This window comes from Chiloscyllium plagiosum, chromosome 18 (genome assembly GCF_004010195.1).
Source record: "Chiloscyllium plagiosum isolate BGI_BamShark_2017 chromosome 18, ASM401019v2, whole genome shotgun sequence".
Lineage (NCBI taxonomy): Eukaryota > Metazoa > Chordata > Chondrichthyes > Orectolobiformes > Hemiscylliidae > Chiloscyllium > Chiloscyllium plagiosum.
In genome coordinates this window covers 15,628,969-15,655,673 of record NC_057727.1, presented here as the reverse complement: position 1 = coordinate 15,655,673, position 26,705 = coordinate 15,628,969, and the positions used below count along the sequence as shown (strand labels likewise).

Sequence of the window (26,705 nt, the reverse complement as noted above, 5' to 3'; positions counted from 1 at the left end):
AGGATACAGCTTTGTGTCTAAAACTGGTTAGATTAAATACCTATATGTAGAACTGATGTGAAGGTGCCGGTGTTGGACTGGTGGACAAAGTTAAAAATCCCATAACACCAGGTTATAGTCCAACAGGTTTATTTGAAAGTACAAGCTTTCAGAGCACTGCTCCTTCATCAGGTAAATAGTGGGCAGGATCATAAGACACAGAATTTATAGTAAAAGATAAAAGTTTCATACAACTGATGGAAACTTAGATTGCTGTTAAGTATTTAGTCACTTAGAATGAGGATGCAGGTTTCAATTGATTGCTATGCAAATCCAAGACCTTGTTTCAAGTCACAGTCCCAAGATAACTTAAGATGCTTGCAAGGTTTGTGAAGGTTTATAGCTCAGGTTGAGGTTCAGGGTTTAGGTTTGCTCGCTGAGCTGTAGGTTTGATATCCAGACGTTTCATTACCTGGCTAGGTAATATCCAGACGTTTCATTACCTGGCTAGGTAACATCATCAGTGGCAACCTCCAAGTGAAGTGAAGTGAAGCTGTTGTCTCCTGCTTTCTATTTATATGTTTGTCCTCGATGGGGTTCCTGGGGTTTGTGGTGATGTCATTTCCTGTTCATTTTCTGAGGGGTTGATAGATGGTATCTAGATCATTTATGGCGTTGTGGTTGGAGTGCCAGGCCTCTAGGAATTCTCTGGCATGTCTTTGCTTAGCCTGTCCCAGGATAGATGTGTTGTCCCAGTCGAATTGGTGGTTTTTTTCCTCCGTGTGTAGGGCTACGAGGGAGAGACGGTCGTGTCTTTTTGTGGCTAGCTGGTGTTCGTGTATCCTGGTGGATACTTCTTCCTGTTTGTCCTACGTAGTGTTTGTGGCAGTCCTTGCATGGAATTTTGTAGATGACGTTGGTTTTGTCCATGGGTTGTACTGGGTCTTTTAAGTTTGTTAGTTTTTGTTTGAGAGTGTTGGTGGGTTTGTGTGCTACTAGGATTCCAAAGGGTCTTAGTAGTCTGGCTGTCATTTCTGAAACTTCTTTGATGTATGGCAAGGTGGTTAGGTTTCTGGCTGTGTTTGGACTGCTTGTTCTTGGTTTGTTCTTGACAACAAACTCGCATTCCTGGACGTAACAATCGAAACAAAGGACAATGGAGAACTACAAACCTGCGTTTACAGAAAATCCACAAACACTGACCAAATACTTAACCACACCAGCAACCATCCCCGCACACAAACAAAGCTGTATCAGAACACTATTCCAACGAGCGACCACACACTGCAGCACAGACGAACTTTGGAAAACAGAGGAGAACCACCTATATAACGTATTCAAGAAGAACGGATGCTCAAAAAATACAGTGCGCAGATTCCTCAAGAACAAACCACGACAAGCAGACCAAACACAGCCAGAAACCCTAACCACCTTACAATATATCAAAGAAGTTTCAGAAATGACAGCCAGGCTACTAAGACCCCTTGGAATCCTAGTAGCGCACAAACCCACCAACACTCTCAAACAAAAACTAACAAACTTAAAAGACCCAGTACAACCCATGGACAAAACCAATGTCATCTACAAAATTCCATGCAAGCCTAGAGGCCTGGCACTCCAACCACAACGCCTTAAACAAACACATAGATACCATCTATCAACCCCTCAGAAAACAAACAGGAAATGACATCACCACAAACCCCAGAAACCCCATCCAGGACAAACATATAAATAGAAAGCAGGAGACAACAGCTTTGCTTCACTTGGAGGTCGCCACTGATGATGTTACCTAGCCAGGTAATGAAACGTCTGGATATCAAACCTACAGCTCAGCGAGCAAACCTACACCCTATAACTTAAGGTTTTCTCAGTATATTAAAAAAAGACATCCTGAGCTCAGGTTAGAGTCTTTCTGACTCCCAACCTTGAGTCAGACTGCTTCTGTTTCCAAAGTGGGAATTTATAAAATGTCATATGGACTGATTGCCAACAGATTGTGTGTTTTCTGAACAAAATAGAATGGATCTGCAAATACAAATCTGCAAATGCAAATTCACCCTATAGACCAATGTGTCTATAATGTAGTGGGATCACCTATAGGGTGACATGAACCATAGATCCTGATTGAGGCCATTTTCATGGGTATTGAACTTAGCTATCAGCCTCTGCTCGGTGACTCCGTAAAGACCGCCTTCACCCGAAGATCCGAGGCTGAATATCCTTGACCGCTGAAGTGACCACTGGGAGGGAACATACCTGTCTGGCAATTGTTGCGCAGTGTCCATTCATCCATTGTCATAGCGACTGCTTGGTCTCGCCAATTTATCATGCCTCGGGGCATCCTTGCCTGCAGCATATGAGATAGACAACGCTGGCCGAGTCACATGAGTACCTGCCACGCACATGGTGGGTGGTGTCCCCACGTGTAATGGTAGTATCCCTGTCACTCTGACACATCTTACAGTGGTTGCCGTGACAGGGTCGTATGATGATGTGGTTGATGTTGTCCTGAAGGCTGGTTTGTTTGCTGCGAACAATAGTATGTTTAAGGTTTGGCGGTTGTTTGAAAGCGAGAAGTGGAGGCTTACGGAGGATCTTGATGAGGTGCTTATCCTCATTAATATATGTAGAGTGGTAGCACAAACAAATGACAGGAAACTGAGGCCAGGGTCCTGTGGGGATGATCATTGCCATGATCAAGATAATTGAGAGATGCTGAAAGTTTGCTCCCAAATCAGGAATCTAGAGCCTAGAGGAGCATTAGTGATGACTGGAAAACCTGTAAAAATGTTGACATTTACCTCATATGGTCCAATATTTGACTCTTGCTCAGTTTTGCCTAAATTGGGATTCTATATGGCTACCCTTTCTCCCTCTTAGGGCTTTGGTTAATGGAGTCTAAATGATATTCATAACTTGCATATTTAGGCCTCCACTTTCTTCCTGTCAGTGTCCTACTTGCCTGCTCAATGGAATGAGTTAATATGGGGACACAGCAGAAACAAAACATGATTGGTGAAGGTACATGTTTTAACTGCATTCCCCCACCAGTTGCCTGCTCATTTTTGCCTGGTATGGCTACTTCACTTTAATTCTGATTAGATTCCTAGATCTGAATTCTCCCAGTCCCTCAAACAATGTGGGCAGTGGCAAGTCAGTTGGCAAAATATGGTAAGATTGGAAAATGTAATTCTTAATGTTGAGGAAAAAAATGACGAAGTTTGCTGCCAACGTTTGAATATTGAGATGATAATCCCATGGATAACTAGTGAGAGGCTTATTTGCATGTATTAACATGTCATTATTGCTTACTCTCACCTCATATATATAGTGTGCTATTCACCCACATGACAGCGGCATGATGGCTCAGTGGTTAGCACTGCTGTCTCAGTGCCACAGACTGCCAAAGTTTGAACATTGAGATGATAATCCCATGGATAACTAGTGAGAGGCTTATTTGCATGTATTAACATATCATTATTGCTTACTCTCACCTCATATATGCAGTGTGCTATTCACCCACATGACAGCGGCATGGTGGCTCAGTGGTTAGCACTGCTGTCTCAGTGCCACAGACCCAAGTTCAACTCCAGCCTCAGGCAACTGTCTGTGTGGAGTTTGCACATTCTCCCTGTGTCTGCGTGGGTTTCATCCCACAGTCCAAAGATGTGCAGGATAGGTGGATTGACCATGGGAGATGCAGGGTTACAGGAATAGGGTACAGGGGTGGGTATGTGTAGAATGCACTTTCGTGGAGGGTGGTTTATGTGGACTTGATGGGCTGAGGGGCCTGTTTCCGCACTGTAGGGATTCTATGACAGAGAGAAAACAGACAGCAACAATAAAGACCACGTGACTTCAGCTCCCTGCTTGCTCCTCTAGCAGCTTTAGGCACACCTCACAGGTGGCATCTGCTTGCACCCTCAGAGATTAAAACTGGACACACTCTAGTCTCACTACATCATCACAGCACACCTCCAACTCACTTAGGATACAGTTATCCACTTTAATGCAACACTTTGAAGCACAGTGACATCTTGTCTTGTCATGCTAATCCCAGGCACCCATCTCATGGACTGGAGCAGTGTGCTTCTCAGGGCTCTTTGTTTTCTTAGTACTCACTCACTTTGTTCTATTTGGATACACACAGTGCCCCAGCCTTGTTTTGTCTTGCCTTTACATACATTGCTGTTTGCATTCAGAACTTGCAGGTTCGCCATATATCCATCTTGCCTTGCCTCTTAGCTCAAACACCCAGCCAGATAGCTTGTCACGTTTGCCAGCAGTGATTACGAAATGGGGCAGACACATTGCTTTGTGGTACCATGCTACACCAATGCCATACCTTCTGCTTGTGCCGGCAGCATACATGTCAAACACACTGAATATGTTTCAGCCAAATGGCCATAACCGAATACCTCAGGGTGTAATCTTCTTTCAGGTGAAGGGGGACTGTCGTCAGTGAGAGAATAACAGCAAAGTCATCATCTAATATTAGTCCCAGGGTTGAACACAATTAATCTGGCACTTGGAGTGTTCAGGGTCAGGGGTTTCATATTGTTCCGGTGTGCGCCATGGTCAGTCCTGAAGAATGATATGATATTATGCTACTCAGGAGTTAGGGAAAGAGCAGCAGCCCCCTTTTCAGGATTCAAACATGGGGATATGGTGCTAAGGATAGATGTCTTGTGTAGCTTGATTTGTAGCTGCAGTTATTGTGACAGTCAATCATGACGGTATAAAGTGACAATATATTTACAAATGTGAGCTTTTATTTTCAACTCATGTAATCGATGTGCCCTTACTTTAGAAGCTTTTCTTTTTCATTTCGATCCCACTGTGTGTATTGTGATGGACTATTCTTGCCTGGCAGTGACGACTGTGGTGCACAGCTCAATTTTAAATATGCCATTCCTAACCTGCACATTTAAAGCACTTTCTTCCTGCTATTGTCCTGCTTGCCTACCTCAGTGGAGTGAGTTAATACAGGGACACAGCTGGACAAACGTGATTGGTGAAGGTACATGCCGCCCAGTGTTTTAACTGCACTCTCCAACCTGGGGTGTGAATCCCAGATGCCCTAGCAGTGGCAAATACTTCCACCGTTGCTAGGCTCAAGATAGCACAAGCATAGAGGTGTAGTGCCTACATAATCAGGTGACTAACAGAGAATAACATGAAATAATTAGAGCTTTTTTTAAAAAAAATGATTAGATTAGACTCCCATACAGTGTGGAAACAGGCCCTTCAGCCCAAACTGACCCTCCAAAGACTAACCCACTCAGACCAATGCACCTAATACTATGAGCAATTTAGCATGGTCAATTCACCTGACCTGCACATCCTTGGACTGTGGGGGAAAACCCACACAGATACAGGGAGAATGTGCAACTCCACACAGACAGTCACCCAAGGCTGGAATTGAACCTGGGTCTCTAGTGTTGTGAGGCAACAGTGTTAATCACTGAACTGCTGTGCCACCCAACATTCATAGAAAGAAACCTTCCAAGAAACTCTCAGTAATGGGTACATAGCTGATTTTTGGTAAAATTCAGCACCTACTTTCAAATGTCCAAACTTAATAAAAATGCAAGATTAAAAAAACATTGTATCTTAGATTTCTATCTGACAACAGGATATACTTGTCATCAAACATTTCCATTATAAGTTCTTATGTCCAAACTGCCTATTCAAACAAACTGAACTGTAACCACCCATTCTTCCAGAGGAGGCTCCACTTTTAGAGAACATGGAGCTAACAATGGTATTATATTCAATGGTATATAAAGCTATGATGCTCAGTGAAAAGTAAAACTGCAGTGATTGTAACCAGGTGGAACTTGTTGACTATGAGATCCTTGATTGGGCTTGTTAACCTGGGCCAATCAGGAAGCTGTGGCTGACCAATCTAAACAGGAGATAAATTTAAAAAAACGGAAAAAAAGAAGAACAAATGCAATCTGAACAGGTGTGGGGCTTGTGGTGCAGTGGTAGTGTCCTGACAACTGGACCAGGAGGCCTAGGTTTAAGTCCCACCTGCTCCAGAGGCATGTGACAACATCTCTGAACAGGTTGATTAGGAAAAATAGATCTAAACAGGGGATTTAGAATCTTCTCAGTTCAGGAGACTGACTCTGAGCTAGCTGGTTACAGCCAATGTATTATGCATAAGTAAATAGAGGGTGACTTGGTGACAGGATACCAGCCTCTGTGCAGTTATTTCAGAAACAAAGAATTATTGACAGTGAAAATATAGAAAACCAAGAGTTAACAAATTTTATGTTGATATATGTAACATATAATAAGCCTATACATATTGAAACATTGAAAAGAAGATTTCAAATGCAGCAGGAAGTGGAAGCCTGTGTTGTATTGATTTTACTCATTGCCAGCTGCTTATATTGTTATAATGTTGGCTGTTGGCTTATGGATGTTCCCTTATTGGTCTCACTTTCTTCTCCTGTCTTAATCCTGCAGGTACAATGTGGACTCCAGGAGCACAAACATTTCAAAACATGTGAGTTTGTCAAATTAATGCTTATTGGCAGTTATTGAGGGTTCTAGATATAGCGGGACTGTCAATCAAATAACATCAGATACTTTGCCCCAGAATGGTTTATTAAGACTACAGTCTCCACACAATTTATGTGTTCCACCTGCATAATCATCCCTTCAAGAAAACACATTCTGTGTAGATAGTTGGCGTAGTTTTTTTTTACCCTTAGAAATGAACTGGCAGCAAAATTTAGCCATTAATTACTCGAATGAGATAAAGTCAGAACAACTTTATAAAATTATCTTAGTACTTTAGTGAAGTGTAGCTATAAACTTAATTTACACTCCAACTTGAGCTACATACTGGCTGGGTTAATAGCAGGTGGGCAACACACAATCCGATTTCTTCCTGTAGTTTTTGATTATCAGGTTCTTCCTCTCTCCTTCTCTTCTCTTCTGCTCTGGTTTGAAGTTTTCTCTGACATGCAGACCAGATCAGGAATGTCTCTTTTATCTTGGTTGTTATCCAGTTAACCCCCTCCCTCTCCTGAATCATCTTTAGTCTCATGGAGATCATGCCCTGAGCATGCTTTTCATGACCAACCATGAATGATTTATGCGACTTTTTGCTGATCTCTATTTGATGTATTGAGCTGTGCATTTATCATTGCTTGTTCCACCTTATTTCAAGCTGCTATGTTCTGTTGCTCCTTCTCTCAATATGCACTCTCCTCCCATTTCCCTACCCTTATACAAGCAGGCATCCAGGTCTCAGATTTCAGCTGATGTGGAAGGTTTTAAAAAATGTTTCCACTTTTATATGATGCCCTATTTCTACACTCTCTCACATTCCTATTCTATTCTATAAAGAAAGATATCTAGTAAAGTTAAATATTACTTTCTAATAGAGTTAGATGCTAATAAACTTCTTTCTGAGGTTTGGTGCCCAGAATGGAAACCATAAAGGTATATTATAAAAAGTTTTATTTGATTATAAATTAACTTTCACCCCTCTGCATTCCTGAGACAAAAGTCAATGTTCCTTTGCCTTTTATTGAACCCATCCACTAGCTTTTAGTAAGTTCACAGAATCACAGAATTATTGCAGCACACAGAGGTAGAGTGTTTGGCCCATCATATCTGCGCTGGTCCTGGGAGGGCTTGTTATAACTCAGTGCCATTCTCCTGCCTTTTTCCCATTACCCTGGATTTTATTTCTATTTAAGTAATTATTTAATGATCCAATTCAATACCTCAGCTGAAACCATCTCCACTATATTTCCCAGTAGTGTGTTCCAGAGTCTAACTACTCACTGCATTAATCAATTTTTTTCTTACATCACATTCACTTCTTTTGCAAATTAACTTTTATAGCTGTGCCCCCTCATTTGTGAGCATTTTCATTATTCTTAAAACTTCCACCAAACCTCCTCTCAACCTTCTCCTCTCTAAGGAAAACAATCCCAATTTCTCTGATCAATCCTCATTATTGAAGTTTCTCATCCCTGAAATCATTGCTATACCCCGAAATCTATTTGCTTTTCCACAGTTCCAGGCTTCTGATCAGAAATAAAACAAAGAACTGCGGATGCTGGAGATCTGAAAGACACAGAACCAGATTGATGTAGAAACACAGCAGGTCTGGTAACATCTGTGGAGAGAAACAGAGTTAAAGTTTTGAGTTCAGTGACCCTTCTCCAGAACTCCAGTTCACTAGACTTGAAACATTAACACTGTTTTCTCTCCACATTTGCTGCCAGACCTGCTGTGTTTCCGCATCTATCTGTTTCTGGGTCTTTCTGATCAAAAGCTGTCTGTGCAGAAATCACGTTTTAAAAAAATCGTGGGAGAATTCCCCACAATATTTACTCCATTCATTCCCTGAATGGGAAATTCCAGTTAGAATTTCAGAGATCCAATATATTGGGGTGGCACAGTGGATTAGTGGTTCGCACTGCAGCCTCACAATGCCAGGGACCCAGGTTTGATGCCAGCCTCAGGCAACTATCTGTGTGGAGTTTGTATGTTCTCCCCGTGTCTGCGTGGGTTTGCTCCAGTTTCCTCTCCCAATCCAAGAATGTGTAGGTTAGTTGGATTGGCCATGCTAAATTTCCTGTAGTGTTAGGTGCATTAGTCAGGGGAAATAAGGGAATGGGTTGGGATGGGTTACTCTTCAGAAGGTCGGTGTGGACTTGCTAGGCTGAAGGATCTTTTCCACACTGTAAATATATACTTTCAGGGCAAGGCTCTCCAAAGTGTAAATGTTGTCATTTTTATTAAATCAGTCATGGGATGTCTTGCCCATCCCTAATTGCCAGGCCATTTCAAAGGGCAAATAAGAGTCAACCATGTTGCTCTGGGTCTGGAGTCACATATAGGACAGACCAGATAAGGATGGCAGTTTCCTTCCCTATAGGACATTAGTGAACCAGGTGGGTTTTTATGACAACTGATAATAGGTTCATGGTCACTGTTACTGAGACAATTCTAGATTTTACCTCATACATTAAATTCCACCACGGTGGAAATTGAACCCCTTCCCGTAAAGGATATCTGAGTCCTCTGAATGACTTGTCCAATGTAGCACGATCTTTCTATAATTGGCTGTTTATGAATAATAAATTCAATCAAGAAAATCATCCTTTCAACTTGTATGTACAAAGTAGCAGGAAAATGGCTCAAAATACCTTACTCTTCAAGCATTGGTTTGTGCAAATGAGTATTTGTTGTGTAAAACAACAATTTAAGAATGAAGTCAGAAAACAGGAAATAATAGCATGTTTTAAATAATCACAGATTCACCAAAGATTCTTAGAAGGCATCTTCCAAAGCCACGACTACTTCCATCTAAAAGGACAAGGGCAAGAGATATACGGGAACACCATCCTCCAAACCATTCACCATCCTGAAATATATCTATTCCTTTACTGTCACTATTACGACATGGGGTAAACCCTTCTGCTTAATTTAGGACATAGAACATAGATCAATACAGCGCAGTACAGACCCTTTGGCCCCTCGATGTTGCGCCAACCTGTGAACTAATTTAAGCCCATCCCCCTGGACTATCCCATCATCATCCATATGCTTATCCAAGGACTGTTTAAATGCCCCGAATGTGGCTAAGTTAACTACATTGGCAGGCAGGGCATTCCATGCCCTTACCACTTTCTGAGTAAAGAACCTGCCTCTGGCATCTGTCTTAAATCTATCACCCCTCAATTTGCAGCTACGCCCCCTCATACAAGCTGATGTCATCATCCTAGGATAAAGATTATCACTGAAGAAGGGCTTATGCCCGAAACGTCGATTCTCCTGCTCCTCGGATGCTGCCTGGCCTGCTGTGTTTTTCTAGCACCACATTTTTCAACTAAAGATTATCACTGTCCACCTTATCTAATCCTCTAATCATCTTGTATGTCTCTATTAAATCCCCTCTTAGCCTTCTTCTCTCCAATGAGAACAGACCCAAGTCCCTCAGCCTTTCCTCATAAGACCTTCTCTCCAGACCAGGCAACATCCTGGTAAATCTCTTCTGCACCTTTTCCAATGCTTTCACATCCTTCCTGTAATGGGGCGACCAGAACTGTACACAATATTCCAATTGGCATTTTGTACAGTTGCAGCATGACATCACGGCTCCTGAACACAATCCCTCTGCCAATAAAACCTAACACACCGTATGCCTTCTTAACAGCACTATCAACCTGGGTGGCAACTTTCAGGGATCTATGTACAAGGACACCAAGATCCCTTTGCACATTCACAATCCCAAGAATCTTTCCATTGATCCAGTATTCTGCCTTCCTGTTATTCTTCCCAAAGTGCATCACCTCACATTTAGCTGCATTGATCTCATTTGCTACCTCTCAGTCCAATTCTGCAATTTATCCAACTCCCCTACAACCTGCAACATTCTTCCACACTGTCCACCACTCCACCGACTTTAGTATCATGTGCAAACTTACTATCCCATTCACCTATGCCTGCTTCCAAGTTATTTATAAAAATGGGCAGCACGGTGACTCAGTAGTTAGCACTGCTGTCTCACAGCACCAGGGACCCGGGTTCGATTCCACCCTAAGGCAACTGTCTGTTTGGAGTTTGCACATTCTCTCTGTGTCTGCATGGGGTTTCCAAAGATGTGCAGGTTAGGGTGGATTGGTCATTAGTGTTCAGTGATGTGCACATTGGTTGCATTGGTCTGGGGTAAATATAGGCTAGAGGAATGGATCTGGGTGGGTTACTCTTTGGAGGGCTGGTGTGGACTTGTTGGGCTGAAGGGCCTGTTTTCATACTGTAGGGATTCTAGTAGTGGTCCCAAGACAAATCCTTTTGGCATACCACTAGTAACCAGACTCCAGGCTGAATATTTTCCGTCGACCACCACTCGCTGCCTTCTTACAGAAATCCAGTTTCTAATCCAAACTGTTAAATCACCTTCAGTCCCATGCCTCTGCATTTTCTCCAAAAGCCTACCATGTGGAACTTTATCAAAGGCTTTACTGACATCCATGTACACCAGGTCAACTGCCCTACCCTCATCTACATGCTTAGTCACCTTCTCAAAAAACTCAATAAGGTTTGTGAGACACAACCTGCCCTTGACGAAACCATGTTGACTATCTGAAATCAAATTGTTGCTTGCTAGGTGATTATAAATCCTATCTCTTATAATCCTTTCCAAAACTTTTTCCTACAACAGACATAAAGCTCACTGGTCTATAATGACCTGAGTCATCTCTACTGCCCTTCTTGAACAAGGGCACAGCATTTGCAATCCTCCAATCCTCTAGTACTAAACCTGCGGACAATGATGACTCAAGGCCAAAGGCTCCGCCATCTCCTCCCTAGCTTCCCAGAAAATCCTCAGATAAATCGCATCCAGCCAAGGGGCCTTATCTACTTTCACATCTTCTAAAATTGATAACACCTCCTCCTTACTAATCTCAATCCTTTCTAGTCTAATAGCCCATATCTCAGTCTTCTTCTCTGCAATATTTTCCTTTTCCTGTGTGAAAACAGATGAGAAATATTTATTTAGCACCTCTCTGATCTCCACAGAGTCCACACACAACTTCCTACTTCTGTCTTGTGACTGGCGCTATACCTACCCTAGTCATCCTTTTATTCCTCACATACCTATAGAAAGCTTTAGGATTCTCCTTTATTCTACCTGCTAAAGACTGCTCGTGTCCTCTCCTTGCTCTTCTTAACTCTCTCTTTAAATCCTTTCTAGCTAGTCTGTAACTCTCCATCGCCTCGTCTGAACCATATCGTCTCAACGTCACATAAGCCTCCCTCTTCCACTTAACAAGAGATATAATTTCTTTAGTAAACCATGGTTCCCTTCCTTATCACTTCCTTCCTGCCTGACTGGGACATATCTGTCAAGAACACGTAATATCTGTTCCTTAAACCAGCTCCACATTTCAATTGTCCCCATTCCCTGCATTTTGCTACCCCATTCTATGCTTCCTAAGTCCTGCCTAATCGCCTTATAATTGCCGTTTCCCCATCTATAACTCTTGCTCTGTGGCATGTACCTATCCCTTTCACTAAACTAAATATAACCAAATTATGGTCACTCTCTCCAAAGTGCTCACCTACCACTAAATCACACACCTGGCCTGGTTCATTACCAAGCACCAGATCCAGTGTGGCCTCCCCTCTTGTCAGTCCTTTGACATACTGTGTCAGGAAATCCTCCTGCACACATTGGACAAAAATTGAACCATCTGATGTATTAGAGTTATAGCATTTCCAGTCAATATTGGGGAAGTTAAAGTCCCTCGTAATGACTACCCTATTCCTTTCAATCCTCCCCAGAATCGTTTTGCCAATCCTCTCCTCTACATCCCTGGAACTTTGCGGAGGCCTATAAAAAAAACTCCCAGTAGTGTGACCTCTTCTCTCCTATTTCTAACTTCAGCCCATACCATCTCAGTAGACGAATTATCATCAAAAGTTCTTTCAGCCACTGTTATACTGTCCTTAACATCCATTCCTGACCCTGCTCCATCCATGTGTCCAAAATGGCCACAACATCGAAGTCCCAGGTACTGACCCATGCTGCAAGCTCACCTCCCTTATTCCGGATACTCCTGACATTGAAGTAGACACACTTCAAACCAGTTTGCTGTCTGCCAGCACACTCCTGTGACCATGAAATCCTGTTCATGTCCTCCTTATTCATATCCTCCTGTGCATTGGAACTATATCACAAGTTTCCATCCCCCTGCCAAAAACAGCAACACAGAAAAGATTTATCCTGTGCAGTAATCTGTGAAAACTTGAGAGGCCCAACACTATTTAAAGTAAAAGTTAACAACTTTATTTTTTAAAATATACCAGAGAATAATTAACTAAAGACTATTTACAATTCCATCCTCCAACCTATCTGTTACTTTCCCTTCTATAATACTAGTCCAATAAAATCCCCGATTAAGATTTACCAAAAAATTCAAATTTCAAAACCAGGCAGCTATTGAATCTTCTCTTGTCTTCTTTTCTTCTTAGGGATTCCTGTTTCACAGGTCACTGATCGATGAAGGTACTTTTAAGAGGGCTATTGTTCAGGCAGTCTGTACATGCTGGTGGCTTGGCAGTTCTCCTCCCATCTGTTTAATTCTTCCCCGTCTTATACCCCAAAGCCTCAGATTATGCCATTGGCTTTTAATGTTGTCAATATACTAAATTCAAACTTGATTGGAGTTTGGTATGTTTGGGGTATAATTTAAACTGATTGGCCATATTCAAATTTGTTTCTGTCTCCAGGCAACCAGCTCCCTAGCCACATGTTACATTGTATCTTATTCAGAACACTTGGTGCTGTCAGGTCATCCTGCTAGCTTTTAACTTTCTTAAAGGTACAGTATACCCACATCTTCATAACAGTCACTGGGTCAAAATCCTGGAATTTGCTCCCTTCAGGAACTGTGAGTCAACCTATAGCTCATGAACTGCAGCAGGTCAAGAAGGTAGTTCACCACCTTCTCAAGGACAACTAGGGATGGGGAATAAATGCTGGCCAGCCAGTGATGTCCATGTCCAATGAGTAAATAAAAAAAAATCTTAGTTACTCTAGTCGGTTCAACTTTAGAGCCACTGTTTCTACACAACTATCTTTTTCAATTCTGTCAGAGAGTACATTTAGGTAATAATATTGAGGCCAATGCATTAGTGAACTTATCAAGTGCTGTGCTTCTGGAATTTTTAAAATTGGTGATGGAAAGATCGAGTGGCTTGAATGAATGTGCTTTCACCTCCAGAAGCTGGCTTTCAATCGAGACCAGACTGATGAGATGGAAGCATTCAGTCCCTGTTGGCTGTCCGTGATCTTACTCAAATTAGTTTGAGCTGCCTGAATCTATTCCAAGTACACATGAGACTGAGGCACAATAATTCAGCTCTAAATTCACACAGAAAATATGCAGTCCCATTTAATGTGCTCACACAGTTGGTTGCTTGAAGAATCTGAAATGTCACATTAGTGTGAGGGTACTCTGGAGGAATTCAAAGACTGCTTTGCTCTGCATGTAGTCCATGCTATAACAACCTCGAGAGTGTTTTATACTGAAAACAAATGCAAGAACTGGGCCTGAAGCTTGTGATAATTTGCTTTTTGTCTTGGGGCTAAAATAGGCACAGTCATAACACTTTATTGTAATGAAAAACATAAACATCAAAAGCATACACCCTGATTTTAGCCTGAGGGATCATGTGAGAACAATTATTTGGATTATAAATGGTCATTTACACAGTCATAGAGTTGTACAGCACAAAAACAGACCCTTCAGTCCAATTCATCCATACCGACCACATATCCCAAATTAATGTATTCCCATTTGCCAGCATTTCATCCATACCACTCTAAACCCTTCCTATTCACATACCCATCCAGATGCCTTTTAAATGTTGTTATTGTTCCAGTTACCACCACTGCCTCTGGCAGCTCATTCCATTCACACACCACCCTCTGTGTGAAAAAGCTGCCCCTCAGCACCTTTTTAAATCTTTCCCTTAAACCTATGCCCTCTAGTTTTGGACTCCCCCATCCTGAGAGAAGAACCTTGTCTATTCACCCTATCCATACCCCTCATGATTTTATAAACCTCAATAAGGTCACCCCTCAGCCTCCGATGCTCCAGGGAAAATAGCCACAGCCTCGTCAGCCTCTCTCCAAAGCTCAAACCCTCCAATCCTGGCTACATCCTTGTAAATCTTTTCTACAGCCTCTCAAGTTTAACAACATCTTTTCCATAGAAGGGTGACCAGAATTGAACACAGTATTCCAAAAGTGGCCTGACCAATGCCCTGTACAGCCACAGCATGATATCCCAACTCCTAATGTACTGACCAATAAAGGCAAGTGTACCAATTGCCTTTTTTCATTATCCTGTCTACCTGTGATTCCACCTTAAAGGAACTATGAACTTACACCCCAAGGTGTCTTTGTTCAGTCACACTCCCCAGGACCCTACCATTAAGTATAAAGATCCTGCCCTGATATGCTTTACCAAAATGCAACACCTCACTGTTATCTAAATTATACTCCAACTGCCACTCCTTGGCCCATCTGCTTAAGGTCCCATTGTACTGGATGTAGGTTTGCTCGCTGAGCTGCAAGGTTCATTTCCAGACATTTCGTTACCCTACTAGGTAACATCTTCAGTGGGCCTCAGGCGAAGCAATGCTGAGAATTCCTGCTTTCTATTTATATGTTTGGGTTTCTTTGGGTTTCTCAGCATTGCTGCGCCTGAGGCCCACTGAAGATGTTACCTAGTAAGATAATGAAACATCTGGAAATGAACCTTGCACTTCAGCGAGCAAACCTACATCCAAAACCTCAACCTGAGCTACAAATCTTTTCAAACTCATTAATCCCATTGTACTCTAAGATAACTTTCCTCATTGTCCACTACACCTCCAATTTTGGTGTCATCTGCAAACTTGCTAACCCTTTCACCTATATTCACACTCAAATCATTTATATAAATGACAAAAAGCAGTGGACCCAGCACCGATCATTGTGGCACACTGCTGGTTACAGGTCTCTAGTCTGAAAAACAATCTTGGTCTCCTACCTTCAAGCCATTTTGTATCCAAGTAGCTAGCTCTCCTGGATTCCACACAATCTAAACTTGCCAACTAGTTTACCATGTGGAACCTTGTTGAATGCCTTGCTAAAATCCTTGCTAATGTCCACCACTCTGTCTTCACCAATCATCTTTGTCACTTTATCAAAAAACTAAATCAAATTAGTGAGACACAATTCCCCATGCACAAAGCTAGGTTGACTATCCCTAATCAGTCCTTGCCTTTTCAAATATATATAAATTCTGTTCCTCAGAATCCCCTCCAACAATCTACCCACCATTAATGTCAAGCTCACTGGTCTATAGATTTCTGGCTTTTTCTTAACACCTTTCTTAAATAATGACACCACGTTAGCCACTATCCAGTCTTCCCCATTGAGAATATTCCCGATATTCAATCTTCAGAACTTTGTATTTTTCTCTTCATATATCATTGGTACTAACGTGTACAGCAACCTCCTGTTAGTCACTGTCTCTTTTGAGAATATTCTGCACCCTCTCAGAGACATCCTTGACTCTGGCATCAGGAAGACAACGCATCATTCTGATGTCTTGCTGTCAGCTACAGAAACGGCTATCTGTGCCCCTGACTAGACAGTTCCCTATCACAATCTTGCCCTGAACATGCTCCTTTCTCATTCAGTGCATTGGAATAACATCAGACCCCAGCGAGGGTTTTGACCAGAATGACATCAACACTCATATACAGAATCCATTGGTCTTTGCAAGAGTTACCCAGGTACCTAGCTTTGCTGGTATGTTTTTCTTTCACAGCCAGGCAGATCTTTGATTTATTGTTAACTAATTGTTCAACAGCATATGAAATAGCACAACACTTGTTACAATTCCAAACATTGTATCGCTAACATTCTTGCTTTCTTCTTTTAATGCCATAACTTGTTTTCCTGTATTGGACAAACAGAAGGTGAGAAGCTATTGTCTAATCTATTATTGTTATAGAGAGAAATGTAAATGTGATAGTACAGCTTAAGGGTGCTCCAGCAACCTGTGTGACAGAGTCTACAAATTGTTTTTGAGTTTGCCAGCTTCTGTTGAGAGTAAGCCTTTGCTGAACACCCTTTGCAATCTGGTCTGCCAGAATGCATTGAGCCATTGAGTCTGACTGCCCCACATGTTTCAGGGTGCAGGTGAGGCCAGGGAATGCATCAAACACCAAGGTCTATTGAGCACTAAATCCTGCAAGTCTGCTATTGCCTATAAATAGAGTGCTTATTTCAGCTTCAGACCCTACAGTAAGAACTACAACAATTGCAAACTCCGGTCTGTAATTTGTGTGTGTCACCTTCAGACCTTAGTGCGCATTGAAGTTTGCTTGCAATGAATTTCAATTAGGTTATTTACATGGTATGAAGTACTTGTCTATAATGATGGAGACTCAGCCACTTTCTCACTAGTATATTGATGTATTTTGAATTACTTTATTGACTAATGCATTTGCTAGTTTTATGTATGGACATAAAATTGAAATACTTACAGTTAATTGGACAAAGCTTTCATACAGCAACAATACCTTCATAAACTACATGGGCAAAAAAGCAGGCAGTCCTGAAGTATCAGATTCCAAGAGTATTGACATCTAGACTACCAAGTGTTAACTGATGTAATACCTGCCTCTGAGACATAAGCTTGTGGTTTCCCCAAGTCTCACTCCAGATCCTCAGCCTATAACCCAGGCTGTCACAATTCAGCACCAAGCGAGTGCTTCAGCATTAAAAGTGCTGCTTTCAGATGAAATTTAAACTATGGCCTCGCTTGCCTTCTTTTATGGACATTATAAATCCCATGGGACTTATCCGAGATGACCAGAGTATTCTTTTACCAAAGCTTGACCATCACCACCCACCAGAAGCAGCTTTTCTGGTCATCTGGGTCATATGCTACTTGTGGAACCCTGTTGGTTCAGAATTACCCCTTTGAGTTGGGTAATGTTGCATTCCCACCTCCTGTATGATTTCTGAAGAAGATAATTTAGGAGATTGTAGAAGCAAAGGTGGTGATATTTCAGGAATCACTGGAATCAGGGAGAGTCCCAGAGGATGGCAAAATGGCTAATTTAATACCCCTGCTTAAGAAGGGAGGGTGGCAGAAGATGGGAAATTATAGACCAGTTAGCCCTACTTTGGTTGATGGTAAGATTTTAGAGCTGAAAATGTGTTGCTGGAAAAGTGCAGCAGGTCAGGCAGCATCCAAGGAACAGGAGAATCGACATTTCGGGCATAAGCCCTTCTTCAGGAAAATAATTTCAGAGAACTTGGGAAGTGCATGATAACATAGGGCTGATACAACACAGCTTCATTAAGGGAGGTCATTTTTGGGCTCCCTATCTAAGGGAGGATTTGTTGGCTTTGGAAATGTCCAGAGGAGATTATAAGAATGATCCTGGGGATGAAGGGCTAGTCATATGAGAACTCTGGGTGTGTACTCAATGGAATTTATAAAAATAATGGAGTATCTCATTGAAACTTACAGAATACTAAGGGGGCTGGATAGAGTGGAGAAGATGTTTCTACCAGTAAGAGAGACTAGGACCTGAGTGCACAGCCTCAGAGTGAAGGGGTGACCCTTTAGAACTAAGATGAAGAGGAATTTCTTCAGCTAGAGAGTGGTGAATCTGTGGAACTCATTGCTACAGAAGGCTGTGGAAACCAAGTGATTGAGTGTCTTTAAGACAGAGATAGATCGGTTCATAATTGATAAGGGAATCAATGGTTATGGGAATAAAGCAGGAGAATGGAATGGAGAAACATATTAGCCATGATCAAATAGTAGAACAGACTCGATGGGCTGAATTACCTAATTCTATCCTTTTGTTATGCTCTTACAAAACTGTCAAAATAAAGAAGAGTGTATCCAAACTCCACTTGAAGAAAGTCTCCTCTTCGCAGATCATAAACTGTCAATTAAGGACAATTGAAAAAATGCTGTTCTAAAGCATAATAAATCTGTCAAAGTAAACATTGAATCCATTAAAATATGACCTAAGAAACATAATCCTTTTAATTGTCACAATATGGTCAAAAACATTTACTGTCCCCTTGAAACCTGTGTAAACAACCTTTGTAGAACTGAATCTAATAGAAGGTTTTAGAACTCAGCCAAGCATTCATAATGAGATTGCACAGCTGAATAAACAAAGGCTATAATATTTAAAACATTAAGATGTTTTGAAATTGATTGAATAGCTAGCCTTTTAGTCATTTTTTAAAAAGCTCCACAGATGTGTGGAATTTAAATAAAAGTAAATTTCAAAGCACATGGACCAAATGCCATATTAATATCTGATTCTCAACATTGTTGAAAACCTCAGAGCCCTTAACCTAGCGGGTAAAGTACTCTGGTGCTTTTAAACACTTACACAATGCTGATCAATTTCATGACCTCTTTCTTTATGAACCCTATGATCAATCACATCGTTAAAAGCATGCTCAACATAACACCCAACACCTATTTATAGAATTTGAAATTTACAAGTCCTTTCAAATTTACCCATCAAAAGGTTCCTAAAGACATTTTAAGCACCCACCTTCCCCCCCCCGCTAGCCCCCCCCCCCCCCCCACCCACCAACACACACACGCCAACAAGACTCATGATTGACTTATATGGCATTTTTCACACTGACTTCAGGAACCCATAGAATTCACAGAAGATCAAAATTCAATGAATTTTAAAATAGAGGTGGACAATTAAAAGGCTGAACCCATCACATAAGTGAGCCAGGGTCATGACCCACCATGTTTCTTATGCCTGTCAACAAATGGCCAGCAAGAACTGGTTAGGAATTTTAGATGTAAGGGTTCCCTGCCTCCATTTGCAGCTATCAAATGCAGTTTTACCCAACATCAAAATGTAGTCTACCATGTCTAATGGCTGTTTTGTTTGAGTATCTAACAACACTAACCTCACTTTTACAGTAATCCTATGGCTATAAAATTGTTAGAAGATTCTGAAGATGTTGAAAGACATAAATGCAAGTTTGTTTACTTGCCTAGTAAAATTTGATAAGCACTAACTAAATCGCATTGTGAGTTTCTCAGCAAGGAAGGGAGTTCAGGGTTACTTTATCCTTGACTGTTTCTGCATTTTCCAAGCTGTCTCCTCAACACTAAATCAATGCAGGTATACATTTTCTGTAAATAGCATCACAGAAATCTTTGGGTTGAAAGCTTTTCAAAACAACAATCTCCTGGAGCTTAGCTTTTATCTGTTTTTTTTTACTTAATGCAGGTACAGCTTGTTTTTGACATCTGTGTTTAAGAGCTCTCCTGCTGCAGATGGTTATTGGAGAACTATAGAGTGTAATCAAAGTGCTCATTGCAGGTATTGATAAATAAATGTGAATTGGACCTCCTGTTCCTGCATAGAAGGTGGACTGTATTAGTGTATCTTCCCAATTTATTGAAAAAGACCGTCACAATGTAACATTTCTTCCCTTTTAACAACGGTCTTTACTAACCTGAGATGGCTTGATGAAAGGTATTTCTACAACTGGACCCAGTACGTCTTTGCTTGTGAACAGAAAATCAGTTGGAAATCATATTCATTATGGAATTGTCTGCCTCTACCACCACACAAAAATGTATGTGAATGATGGGTGCGTACTGGGTCAAACCGGTGTGATGCACGTGGTTGGACAGATTGTCGCCTCATACTGTCCAGATTTCATAAGAATGGATCAAAAATCAAAGAAAAGCAGAGTGATCAGCCACATTCAGCAATCAACAGTTTACACTCAGTTTAGGAGAATAAGGAAGGAAACAGATCATACGCGTGTGAATCCAACCAGATTTTCAGATTTTTGATATTTATTAGTTTTGAAACATACATGGTTTTTACACACCTCATCACATCTCTCAAGCATCTCAGACTGCTAATGAGTTACTTTGAAATGCATTGCTCCAAAGTGTGTAGCCAACCATAGCAATAATGGGATCCTACAAGCTATACTGATTTAATGTACAGTCAGTTCTTCTATAACACAATGGTTACGTTCTTGTGCAACCCCACATTATAGAATAATCGTGCTTTAGAAATAGGACTTAAAACGTTGGTGCTGTAATTGTGCTACAAACAATACACATTTTAAAAGTTTGTTCTATAGAAACAACATCTCCAATTCATCAATCACATTACAGCGAATTTGCATTGACAAAACACACATTATAACAGAAAGACCTGCATTGATTGACGAGGGTAGAGGAGTGGATATTGTCTACATGACTTTATTGAAGCAGTTGACAAGGTCCCTCATGGTAGGCTGGTTCAGAAGATTAAGTTGCATGAGATCAATGGATAGTTGGCAAATTAGATACAAAATTGGCTTGGTTATAGATGGGGAAAGTGAGGACTGCCAATGCCAGAGATTTGAATTGAAGAGTGTAGTGCTGGAAAAGCACAGCCAGTCAGGTAGCATCTGAGGAGCAGGAGAATGAATGTTTTGGGCATAAGCCCCTGATGAAGGGTTATGCCTGAAATGTCGATTCTCCTGCTCCTCGGGTGCTGCCTGACTAGCCGTGCTTTTCCAGTACCATATTCTGGGTCATAGGTAAGAAAGAATAGTTATGGAGGAGTGTCTTTCTGTCTGGAAGTCTGTGACCAGTGGTGTTTTAGAAGGATCAGTGCTCAGACCTCTGTTGTTTGTAATGATTTGGATGAAAATGTAGATGGTTTGATTAGTAAGTTTGCAGATGACATGGAAATTGATAGAGTTGTGCACAGAAAGGAAGGTTGCCAAAGGATACAGCAGAATATAGATCAGTTGAAAAGTTGGATGGAGAAATGACAGATGGAGCTTAATCCAGACAAATGTGAAGTGATGCATTTTGGGAGGTCAAAACTAAGAGGAAAGTATAAAGTTAATGACAAGACCTTTAGAAACATTGGTGCAATTCTATAGCTCCCTGGAAGTGGAAACACAAGTGGATAAGGTGGTAAAGAAAACATAGGGAATGCTTGCCTTCATTGGTCAGGGCAGTGAGTATAAAAGTTGGCAAGTTATGTTGCAGCTGTATAAAACTTCAGTTAGGTCAGATTTAGAGTATCATGTGCAGTTCTGGTTGCCATATTATAGTAAGGATGTGGATGCTTTGGAGAGAGTGCAGAAGAGGTTTACCAGGATGTTGCCTGTTTGGAGTGGATTAGTTATAAGAAGAGGTTAGACAAACTTGGATTGTTTTCGGTGAAGTGTCGGAGGCTGAGGGGCAGCTTGACAGAAGTATGTAAAATTATAAGGCATGGATAGGGTGGATAGTTGGAGTCTTTTTTCCCAGGATGTAAATATCAAACATTGGGGCTGCAGGTTTAAGATGAGAGGGTGGAAATCTCCTTTAAGAGATGTGTGAGCAAAGTTTTTACACAAAGGGTGAAAAGTGCCTGGAGAGGTGGTAAAAGCAGATACTTTAGCAAAGTTTAAGAGGCATTAAAACAAACATACGAAGAGGCAAGGAATAGAGGGATATGTACCATATGCAGGCAGATGGCATTAGTTTAGAATGGTAGAAGTACCTGTTCCTACTCTATGTTCTATGTTCTGAGATAAATGACAATCTGTTTTAAATGCTCTTCGTTGAAGGAAGCCTATTAGTCTGACAAGGAATCACTGTTCTCTCTGAACAAGTGCCATAGAATCTGCAACATGCACATAAACCAATCAAACACTCTTGAACTAGTTTAACAACTCATCCAAAAGGCAGAACCTTCTTTTGGCAAACTGTTATCATAGAACCCCTACGGTGTAGAAACGGGCCTTTTGGCCCAACAAGTCTACACCGACCCACCATTCAAACCCATTCACCATTACTCTAATGATTCTATCCTACTCATCCCTGAACACTTTGAGCAATTTAGCATGGCTGATTCACCTTACCTGCACATCTTTGGATTGTGGGAGGAAACCAGAGCAGCCAAAGGAAACCCACACAGATGTGGTGAGAATGTGCAAACCCTACACAAACAGTCGCTCAAGACTGGAATCGAACCTGGGTCCCTGGTGCTGTGAGGCAGCAGTGCTAACAATGCTGCCCAATGGTTGGTAATACCTAGACTATTAGCTCAAACTGTGCTTGCATCAATAACCTTTTGACTTAACGATGAAACTACTTCTCACTCAGCCTGGTTTAGAATCCTAAAGATATGTAATATCGAACTTCATACAACAAGCATCACACATTCAACCTAAGGAGAGCTCCTGAAATACTCAAGCAGATGTTCTCATCCAGCAAGGGTCATTTGTTCTTTTCACAGAAACAAAGCAAAATTAAATTCATAAGGGAAGTGGTCCTAAGTCAATTGATTAATCTGCAAGCTGACATATTTCCAGGTCCAGATAGACTTCATCCATGATGGATATTGCTAATGAGGTAGTGAATGTATTGGGGATTGATTTTCCAAAAATTCCTAGATTTAGGAAAGGTTCTATTGTACTGAAAAATGACAAATATAACCATTGTATTCAAGAAAGGAGAAAGGCAGAAAACAGGAAACAGTATGCCAGTTAGCTTGTCTTCCGTTTTGGTGAAGATGTTAGAACCAGTCATTAAAAGGTTTATAACGGTGCACTTTGAAAAACTCAAAGCTACCAGGAAAAATCAGCATAGATTTGTCGAAAAGAAATCATGTTTAATCAAATTCTTAGAGTTCTTTGAAGAAATAGCACATGCTACGGATAAAAGGGAGCCTGTAGACATATTTTATTTGTCCAGAAGGCATTTGTCGAGATGTCAGATCAAAGGTTATTTCAAAACCAAAAATTCATATTGTGGTGGGTGACATATTAGCATGGCTCACTAGTCAAAAACCAGAGTATGCATAAATGGATCTTTGTCAGATTTACAGAATGTGACAAGTGGAGTCCCACATGGATTGGGGTTTCAGTTTTTTCCAAAGTATATCAATAAACGAAGTGAGAGGAACAAAGCCACGGTAACAACATTTGCAGCCAAGATACGTAGGAGAGTACATTGTGGAGAAGACACAAGTTGCTGATGGATGTGAATAGATAGAGCAAGTGGTCAAAAAAGCAGCCAGATAGAATTTATTTTGGAAAAATGTGAAGATTTTTACTTCTGCAGGAAACAAAAGCAGAAAAGTAGGGTATAAACAGAGTGACGTAGAATTCTGAGCAATCTAAGTGATTTGGTGCATGAGTTACAACAAGTAAATACATAGGTACAGCGTGTAATCAGGAAGGCGAATGGGATGTTATCCCTTATTATCAAAGGTACTGAACTTAAAAGTGAGGGTGTTAATCTTTAGTCATATAGGGCATTGGTGAGATCATATTACAAATATAGTGTGCAGCTTTGGTTCCTGTATCGATGTAAATGCATTGGAGGTGGTTCAGAGGAGGTTTGCTACATTGATACCTGAAATAAGCAGGTTGTCTCATGAGAATAGGTTGTACAGGGTGTGCTTGTTTGCATTGACGTTTTGAAGATTGAGGGGTGGTTGATTGAAGTCTATAAGATCCGGAAAAGTCTTAAAGTGACCAAAAGACAGAAAAAGAGTAGGAAGGCAGTGCAGGTGTCCCCTGCGGTCATCTCCCTCCAAAACAGGTATACCATTTTGGATAATGTTGGGGGAGATGGCTCACCAGGGGAGGGCAGCAGTTGTCAAGATCATGGCACCGTGGCGGTCACTGCTGTTCAGAAGGGCGGGAAAAAGACTTGTAGGGCCATAGTCATAGGGAATTCTATTGTGAGGGGAGTAGATAGGCGGTTCTGTGGCCGAAAACAGGACTCCCAGATGGTATGTTGCCTCCCAGGTGCTCGGGTCAGGGATGTCACTGATCGGCTGCAGAGTATTCTAAAAGGGGAGGGTGAACTGCCAGTTGTCTTGGTGCATATAGGTACCAACGATATAAATCGAAAGTAAGATGAGGTCCTGAAAGAAGAATTCAGGGAGCTAGGAGAGAAGTTAAAGGGGAGGACCTCAAAGGTAGTGATCTCAGGATTACTAACCGTGCCACGTACTAGCTAGCGTAGAAATGAAAAAATAGGCAGGATGAACAGTGGCTTGAGAGATGATGTAGTTGTGAGGGGTTCAGATTTGTTGGACATTGGGACCGGTTCTGGGGAAGGTGGGACTATTACAAAAGGGAAGTTCTACATCTGAACCAGACCGGAACCAATGTCCTTGGGGGAGTTTTTTTTCCAACTGTTGGGGAGGTTTCAACTAATGTGGCAGGGCACTGGGAACCAGAAGAGAAAACAAGTAGGCAGTGAGGTGGAGACTGGAGACTGTAAGAATTATGAAGATAACATTAATAAGGGGAAGAGTAGGCAGAGAGCAGGTGAGCTCAAAAGAACCGGTGGCCTGAAATGCATCTACTTTAATGCAAGGAGTATAGTGTGTAAGGCAGATGAACTTAGGGCTTGGATTGGTTGCCTGGGAGTATGACATTATTGACATCACAGAGACTTGGTTGAAGGAAGGGCGTGATGATTGGCAACTGAATGTTCCAGGATATAGATGCTTTAGATGGAACAGGGAGGGAAGTAAAAGAGGGGGTGGAGTTGCATTGCTGGTTAGGGACAATACCATGGTTGTGCTAAAGGAGTACACTATGGCGGTCTTGGGTAGTGAGGCATTGAGAAATAAGAAGGGTGCAGTTACATTGTTGTGGCTGTATTACAGACCTCCCAACAGTGAGCGTGAGGTAGAATAACAAATAGGTAAACAGATTATGAATAGATGTAGAGGCAATAGGGTAGCGGTGATGGGGAGATTTTAATTTTCCCAACATTGACTGGGATACGCTTAACGTCAGAGATCTGGATGGGGTAGAATTTGTACGAAGCATCCAGGAGAGTTTTCTAGAGCAGTATGTCAATAGTCCGACGGGGGAAAGGGCCATATTGGACCTGGCACTGGGGAACGAGCCAGGACAAGTGGTAGAAGTTGCAGTGGGGAATTTCTTTGGGAACAGTGACTAATTTTGTAAGTTTTAGAATACTCATAGATAAAGAAGAGAGTTGTCCAAAGGGAAGAATACTAAACTGAACCAAGGCCGATTATATCAAAATTAGGGAGGAGCTGGGAAATGTGGATTTGTTACAGCTATTTGAAGTGAAGTCCACATTTGAGATGTGGGAGGCTTTCAAGATAGGTTTAAGATAGTGCAGGATAGGCATGTCCTGTTGAAGGCAAAGGATAGGAAGGACAAGATTTGTGAACTGTGGATGACAGGAGAAATTGTACAACTAGCCAAGAGGAAAAGGGAAGCGTACATAAGGTCTAGGCAGCTAAGAACACAATGGGCACTGGAAGAATATCGGAAGAGTAGGACAAGTCTTAAACAAGGAATCAAACGGACTAAAAGGGGTCATGAAATAGCTTTAGCAAGCAGAATTAAGGAGAATCCCAGAGCATTTTATTCTTATATAAGAAGCAAGTGAGTAACTAGAGAAAGGATTTGTCGACTAAAAGATAATGAAGGAAGGCTGTGTGTCGAACCTGAGAGAATGGGTGAGATTCTGAATGATTACTTTGTATCAGTGTTCACTGAGGAGAGGACCATGATGAATCTTGAGATTAGAGATAGAAGTTTGATTAGTCTGGATCACTTTGGCATAATTAGGGAAGATGTGTTGGGTATGCTAAAGGTTATTAAGGTGGACAAATCCCCAGGGCTGGATGGGATCTATCCCAGTTTGCTGAGGGAGGCGAGAGAGGAAATAGCTGGAGCCCTGACAGATATCTTAGTGGCATCCTTAAATACAGGTGAGGTACCAGAGGACTGGAAGGTTGACATGTTGTTCCCCCCGTACAAGAAGGGTAGTAGGGATATTCGGGTAACTACAGACTGATGTCGGTGGTGGGGAAGTTGCTGGAGAGGGTATTGAGAGATAGGATCTATTTATATTTAGAAAAGAATGAGCTTATCAGTGATAGGCAACATGGTTTTGTGCGGGGAAGATCGTGCCTTACCAACTTAATAGAGTTCTTCGAGGAAGTGACCAAATTGTTAGATGAAAGAAGGGCTGTTGATGTCATATACATGGACTTTAGTAAGGTGTTTGATAAGGTTCCCCATTGTAGACTAATGGATAAAGTGAAGTCACATGGTGTGCAGGGTATTCTAGCTAGGTGGATAAAGAACTGGTTGAGCAACAGGA

At 41.5% G+C, this 26,705-nt stretch overlaps 1 protein-coding gene across 3 annotated transcripts in view; it reads left to right on the top strand.

Annotated features, from left to right (window-relative positions):
* Positions 1–26,705, top strand: part of LOC122558872 (copine-9-like) — a 404,993-nt gene that overhangs the window by 143,751 nt on the left and 234,537 nt on the right. For 2 of the 3 annotated variants that reach the window (XM_043707758.1, XM_043707755.1), the window contains exons 5-6: positions 6,457–6,496; positions 8,652–8,654. In XM_043707758.1, coding sequence (XP_043563693.1) covers positions 6,457–6,496; positions 8,652–8,654 — 43 coding nt within the window. The remainder of the gene's footprint in view (positions 1–6,456; positions 6,497–8,651; positions 8,655–26,705) is intronic. The other variant, XM_043707757.1, reaches the window with a different exon arrangement.